Below are 7,423 nucleotides of genomic sequence, written 5' to 3'. Positions count from 1 at the left end.
TTGTGTGACTTGATATTATAATATTGTTCTCTGTGACATTCCAAACTGAGCCCAAATTAGCAAATAGTTCTTCATGCAAAAAAGCATTTCAAACCAGACTAACTTGGAAATCTATTTGAATCTTCCGTAACTGAGTATTTAATTTAAACCCAGAGATACTGCTGTTATCAGAGTTTATGAATTTAGCTGCGGCGTCATAAGGACACAGCGTCACTCCAGTCACAGTCACTTGGACTGTTGTGTTATACAGTGAATGCAGCCTATACAACTGAGTTACAGACCCTTTGGCATACTTTCCCCAAATCCCTCTCTGACCTTTCTCTTGAAATCCAATAAGGAATGAAAAGGGAGTAAAAAACACACAAGAGGTGAAGTCAACTGACAAAACAATATGACTGTACTGCAGCATTTTGATGTCAGCTGGTGGAATTACAAAAGTGAACATATTGTAAACTTGAACTCACTTCAGCCATGCAATTTCCTCGCTCAATCCCTGAGGCCAGTGACTAATAACGGTTAACGTTAATTGTCTATGTTTACTCCCTCACTTGAGACAATAATTCATCTGTAAGCTTAAGTACACTCATCGTGGGTACTTTTCATGTATACTGCTTGCCTTGTAGTTTTGAGTTTAATGGCTATTGTAAAGCAATTTGCCTTTTATTTCTATTCTTATTTTATATACTAGTATCTGAAAGTCCCCTCTGCGGATAAATAAAGGCTTATCTTACTTCGTATCTTATCTTTTGAAAGGAACGATCAATTGCAAGGTCCAAATATACGAGTGAATTGTTCAAATGGAAACCCATTTCAAAACATAGATATTATTTTGGTAAAAATAAGTTTACGGTTATCAAATTGTGTGACTTTCTTTTATCTTGAAACACCAACTCTCTATATAACTTGTTAATGCATTTGTCATTGTGCATTCACCTCTGTCAGTGTCGTAGAGGAAGACAAATCGGCTCCAGTCATAGTGGTCCAACAGTGACAGCAAAGCCCCTCTGATGGACGGCCGGAGCTGCAGGGTGAACTGGCCCTCTCCTTCGCTGGGGAAGCTGGGCGTCACTAGGCTGATGTGCAGGGCCCCACAGAACGACGTCAGCGTGTTCACAGAGCGCTTGTCGTAAAGGCCAAAGATGGCAAAGACCCCCCTTGAATACTGAGAACAGACTGATGTGAGGAGGGGATCCAAGGTAAGGAAGGGGTGTTGAGGACGGATCCAGATGAAAGAAGGGAAAAAAAGGGATAAAAATTAGAAAACACAAATACAGAGTTGAGAGCTTTGCAAGTAGAAAAAAAAGAGAAAACAAAAAGGTGCAACGGAGAAAGACAAATGTTCCCTAATTAAATACACACCGGATTTTTTAAACATGTCAACCATTTAATGAGAGGCAGCCTCAGCTTCTGTCACCTAATTAGACCCACTCTTTGAGTGGTGTGTGTCAGCAACCATAAATGTGACTGGTCTAAAGGCTAAAGTCTAATGAAGCTTCAAATGCATCGATCAGAGGCATTTGAGGTCTTGTTGAGTTTGCTCTAAAAAACAAACTTTTCATGATTCATGGACAGATTCATGGCACTTAAAGCAAAATCCCTCTCTGCCAGACTCAGACATCATATACATTTACATGTTGTTGTAACGTATAAGCACACACTTCTGCACGTACATGGGTGGATATCAGAATACCCTAAAAGACCGAGCCAAGCAACTTCACAATGTTCCGACTGTCACAAAATCATGCCCACTAGCCAAAACTGGCATGTCTGCTGATACAGTCGTTAAGGAAATTACAGCCAAATAGCCCCACCTGCTTGGAGCTTACAGTGTAACATCCATGCATGCAAACAGGCACACGCAGACACACACACACACACACACACACACACACACACACACACACACACACACACACACACACACAGATACAAAGCCCTTGACCGAGCCGCAAGCTCACTTCAGATGTGAAGTAATTTTCCACTACAACACTGCAAGTCAGTCTTCAAACAGCCTGAAGCTTTCAACCATGAAAGAGAGGAGAGTGAAAAGCATTGACGTCCTCCGCTATCTCGTTTCCACAAAAATCTCTCCTCTGCTTCGGTTTGTCGTTCATCAATGCGGCTCGACCAAAACTGTGTTTGCACACCAAAAAAAAAGCTCTTGGGTGTGTGAGTCGGAGAGAGTCCTGCATATTCTGACAAATCAACCAAAATGCGCACACAAACACGTGCTTCACTTTCTAAGGACTCAGCGAGTGAAGTGACTGAAAGTATGTCAGATCATTTTTATTCTTTTTATACTCTTTAATGTTTCTCTTTCTTTCATCCGCTTATTTCATCCCCTCCTTTCTCTCTTTAGACCCATTCATCCTTTAGCTAGATTCTTTCAGGCGGGCATGTTTTGAGCATGAGCTCTATCCTGCGTCATAATTCACTCTCCACCCTGCAATACGTCACACTGGAGTAAACGATGAGACAGGGGGACTGCAGACTTTGCTTTTGGCATCAACCGGCTATCACTCTGTAACCTTTTCTCCCTTTTTAATCTCCTAGCGCATCACTTCATCTCATACCTTTTCCCCTCTCTTTTGTTTTAAAGGCAGACACGACATCCATCATCTTTCCAGCAGTCTCCACCATCCACTTTCTGTCATCTCTTCTCCCTCTCTTCCCCTATGACTGCCTCCTCTTTCTGTTCCTCTCTCTCTCCCTCCTCCTGGGACTCAAAATAATTCCATTATCAGCTGTAAGCCTCACTGGGGGTAAATACTGAGGGAGATGCAGCTTTGACGCTTCGGCTTGTGGCAATTAAACAAAGGCGAGGTCCCTGCACCCAGGAGGCGATAAGGCAGGGATTTAGTCTCTGATTATGACAGCAGCTAAATGTCTTGAATTCAGAGAACTAGCATACTACATATGCTAGCATGCGTCATTCAGTGGGAGCTGAGTCACATCCTCAAAGTCAACAAACTTAGTGTCTTACAAGATTTTTTTTTTTTATGGCATTTCTAGGTTTTCTTTGATACTTCAGAGCACATTACAGCATGAGAGATGGTTAAAGAAATGAGCCTGTGTGTGATTAACTACTAAATGACAGGTGCTATATTTTACAGTCCAGTACCTGGAATGCACATGCAGATGTTTACAATATATCACTGAAGTTGACTTCATTAATAAGTGCTCGGAATACAGGAGCAAATGTTCACCTAAACTCAAAATAACAACAAAATGACAAGGATTGAAGCAAACAGCAAGCAGAGAAAGTTTGGTAAGATGTGTGCGTATATTCAGATGCAGGGAAATTCTACATGGTGTTCATTTATAATGGCATGTCTTGGCTGATAGAAATGGTGTCCTAACTCTGTCGAAGGAAAACAAAAGAATCAACACACAATTGATATTTTTTGACAGCAGTGTTATGGCAAAGCCATTCCTGGGCTTTTAAATGAATTTGTGTTTTTGGGATACGCTGCTTTTGGGAACAGAGCAAATATAGAAAAAGCAGCTGAACAAAAAACGAAGGAACTGCACATGTGAAGTGACTTACTGTGTAACGGAGTGGAGTGCAGCTCCCATGCCATCTGATGGGATTTCTTGACTGAAACTACTGGCCTAGAAGCAGTTTGTGACATCACTGTCTGTAAATTATGTTTTTCACCCATCTCTCGGGTTTCCATCAAAATGTAAGGAAATATTGATAGCTTTAATCCCAAAACATTCTATTTGAAACACCAAGACATCTGTTACCAAACACACAGAGGCCCAGAGCACATAACAGCAGTCTCTATGTTTGTCTTATTCTTCATCCACTATCTCTATATCTGTTTGTTTTTCTCTCCTATCATTCACCTTCTCACTCCCTTATCCCCTTATTTTCGATCTATGCCTTCTGATGCTGGCTTTGCCTCTCTGACTCTCTCATCCTTTCTTATTCCCATGTTTCCCTTTCTGATGTACGTCTCCATGGGCTTGTTTCTCTGCAATGCCCTCCACCACCATCACGCCGCAAGGCTGGAATGTGCCAGACAGTGGCGTCATTGTAATAAAATGTGTGCTAAGCTTGCTTCATAAAGCTTTAATGAGAGGAGGGGACCAGCGGCAGGGTGCATCATCACCACAGTAAAAGCATCGGACACAATAGGTCTCCTGGGACTTTCTCTACCGCTACATCTCCTTGCCTCCCCCTCGCTTGTTCTCTCAGCATCTCCATTTGTTAGATTTCTTCGTGTGTACACTCTCCTGTCTTTTTTCGGCTTCTTAATTGCTCGCTCTGTCTGTCAAACCTTGCTCTTTCTCTGTGCAGACCTCTCCATGTATCTCTTTAAAACGCCCCTCTTTTAGCTGCATTACTCTATACAGCATATCAAGCCTCAGCATCGTTGCATCTTCCTCTGCAGCTATCCCTGCCTCTCTTTGATTCATTTCATTTGTGTCTCTGTGCATTTAGAAATACCTCTCAATCATGTGCACACTTGGCACATCACTTTATTTCTTGTTTTTCAAATTCAATCTTGTCCAATTTGCACAGCAGGGAAGAAGATATAATGCTCAATCAGTACAGAACTATACGGACAAATGGCTTAGCTCTCTTTACTCTGGTATTATTTCCCGAGTGTCTCTCATATTTCTCCCCTCCCTCCCTCTTTCCTCACCTCTCTTAGCATCGTGCCTCTGTCTCTAAACTGGCCACTTGTTTGTATTTCACATCACAGCAAGAACAGATGCTCAGATAAATCTGCTACTGATTTAACTACCACTGCACAGCACAAAATATAAAAAGTAACACACACAACAGACATAGTCATCTATACACATTTTGAACACACAAAAGCATACACCCCCATCCTGCAATAAATAACTTTCAGACTTTCGGTCCTGATGCTGCAGTTACTTCTCACCCATTAGTCTGAATAACCCTCTCGCTGCAGAGACGTTCTCCAGACAGCCACAGAAACACTGCAAGAAATACTGTGAGCTCTCATTACCTGCAGGTGCAGGCCAAGATAAAAGAAGCACCTGTGTCAATGAGGAATACAAACAAGTTTAAAAGCCATAAGGCATATTGTTACAGGCATTGCCCGGGGCTACCTTCAGTGCAGCACAGTGGTACCTGGAGGGTGAATGAAGGTAAATGCCAATAACAAGCTTTTATGAGCTATATAATTAGAGAGAAATGTACCGCCCAGTGCCTTACACTGACATTTCATATTTAAGGCATTTACAGTAGTAACCTCTAGGGAAGTAGGCTCCTGTTTTGTTATTGTGTTTCAGCATTGTGTGGGTTTTAAGAGATCTTTTTACAGAGAGAAGCAAAGAGTGGAGCATCCTGCAGCAAGCAGTGGAGTTTCTACAAGGACTAAAACTCTAATCCAGACACAACTAGTTCAAAGTGTAGAAGAAATGAACACTTATGATGAGTTCACATATTGAAACAGGGTTAAGTATGATGTGCAAAAAAAAAAAAGCCCCAAAAAATTGAAAATATTATCCAGTGTGGTGCAGCTGAATGCGAGATTAGCCATGGACAGACTCAAAGACACACACTTCTGGCGGAGATAAAAATGAAGTATGAGAGGAATGAAGTAGCATTCAGGTAATTAGTGTTGCGTGAAATTCACGTTTGGTCATGGAATCCCAATCATCATCTCTTATCCCTATCAGAGTATGTTGTTGTTATTTTTTGGGCTTTTATAGTTATTCCATTTCCAAAAGATCTTATCAGTAAACTTACGTTATTTACGTAATTAATCCTTTGCTAAATCCTGCCCCTCGAACACAGACTGGCCAATCATGGCATAGAATTGGTCCGACAAAAAAACGTCTATGCTCCATAGACTCTAGTGCACAAGTAATAGTGACACTCGTTACCCAGAGAGGTTGAAAGGAGATATACGGTCGCTCAGTACATTAGCTAATGATTGCAGGGACAGCGTTGTTCCTTTATTTCATTGTCTTCTTTTTCGATCGCCAGGTGATGTATTGGTTCACATTCACACTGTAATCTGTAGGCTGTAGCTTCTATCTTTATCTTTTTAACCTGTTTTTCGCTGCTGAATCAGTTTGACATCCTGGATATGTCCTTCAAACACATACAGTAGACCCTTCTGTCTGCCCCTCACTGAAATCACTTTTTTGTTTTTCCAAAAATTAGATAATAATTTAGACTGTTAGTGACAGTGTGGGCCGATTGGTACATCTGACAGTTTGACAGAGTAGCGGCGAGGGGCGGGGCCTATGCTAGCTAACAATTACTGTAGCTCAATTTGAAGCAGAAAAAAAAGAACATAGATTCTGCAAAAATTTGATGAAACCATCTCACCATACATTGGCCAGGGTCACAGTGTAAGAAGTTAGCTCGCTTCTCTGCTTTGCCTCAGTAACAATGAGGGAACTTCACTACATTAAAGTTACGGCTGAAGAATGACCAGGAGGAGAAAGTATGGTTCACATAAGTCTATTAAATATGAAACAGACTTTGGATCGCAAGATCGGATATCTTGGCTGAAAAAAAAATTAAATATGTCGTTAATGAACATTTTTACTGAAAAGTTATGTATGAATATATTGCCCCTTGCCAGATATTTGCATTAACAAAATTTTCTCATTATGCTGATAAAAAATGTAATTCAGGCAGCATGACGAATCCTCCAAAACATATTTTCTGTTGCAAATTAGTGGTGAAGTATATAAACAAAACTCCTAGGAGACGGGGTTGCTCCGTCAGAGCTTTAGGGGTACAGATACAGAGATGTAGCTGAGAGCAAAGCCTAGGCTGGTTTGATAGTAAATTATGTTACTTTATGATTAATGCCAACCAGTTCGTACACACTTTATCTCCAATACAACTTTACTGTCACTATATTTCAATAAAGTTGGGGGGAATTGAGCCACTGCTTCCAGAACGCCCATGCATGAAAAAATGGGGAGCTCTTTGTACCTGAGTGATTTCAATGGCACAGCTCTCACTTGGTGGATGGTACTTGCTTGCTGGGTAACTGCTTATTTTTCTCTAGTGTTTGATAGCTGCTCTCAGCTTTTGGTATTGTTAAGACAGACACAAAACCAAGTCTGGAGGTCAGGAGCGAAGGACACAGATGATCTACAATGTACGCCAAAAATACAAAAAAGACACATTAACTTATCATACAATTATTTTAAATGCCTTTTTCAGTTGGGGTGTTTTCTTTGTTTTGTGCAACACTAGTTCATAGTTTGTTATTACAAGCATATTCATATCTAAGATACCACATTCACCACCACTACATACAAAATAGCATGTTATTCCTAAAACTTAAAATTATTCATAACGTAATTTATGATTTTGTTATGATATATTTACACCAAAGCTGAACAGAGAAAAAATAAATATTCATTAAACAGCCACATTAGGATCACCACACCCATTACTGGTTTACTGGCAAAC

The 7,423-nt window shown here is 40.7% G+C and overlaps 1 protein-coding gene across 4 annotated transcripts in view; it reads right to left on the bottom strand.

Moving 5' to 3' along the window:
- gria4a (glutamate receptor, ionotropic, AMPA 4a) overlaps window positions 1–7,423 on the bottom strand; it is a 99,399-nt gene that overhangs the window by 59,617 nt on the left and 32,359 nt on the right. For all 4 annotated transcript variants that reach the window (XM_068709609.1, XM_068709600.1, XM_068709584.1 and 1 more), the window contains exon 3: window positions 934–1,173. In XM_068709609.1, coding sequence (XP_068565710.1) covers window positions 934–1,173 — 240 coding nt within the window. The remainder of the gene's footprint in view (window positions 1–933; window positions 1,174–7,423) is intronic.

This window comes from Cebidichthys violaceus, unplaced genomic scaffold (genome assembly GCF_023349555.1).
Source record: "Cebidichthys violaceus isolate CVI_PGR_0920_01 unplaced genomic scaffold, fCebVio1.0.p SCAF_1, whole genome shotgun sequence".
In the NCBI taxonomy this organism is placed as follows: domain Eukaryota; kingdom Metazoa; phylum Chordata; class Actinopteri; order Perciformes; family Stichaeidae; genus Cebidichthys; species Cebidichthys violaceus.
The sequence above is the reverse complement of the archived record's forward strand: the minus strand, read 5'-3'. Positions and strand labels throughout refer to the sequence as shown.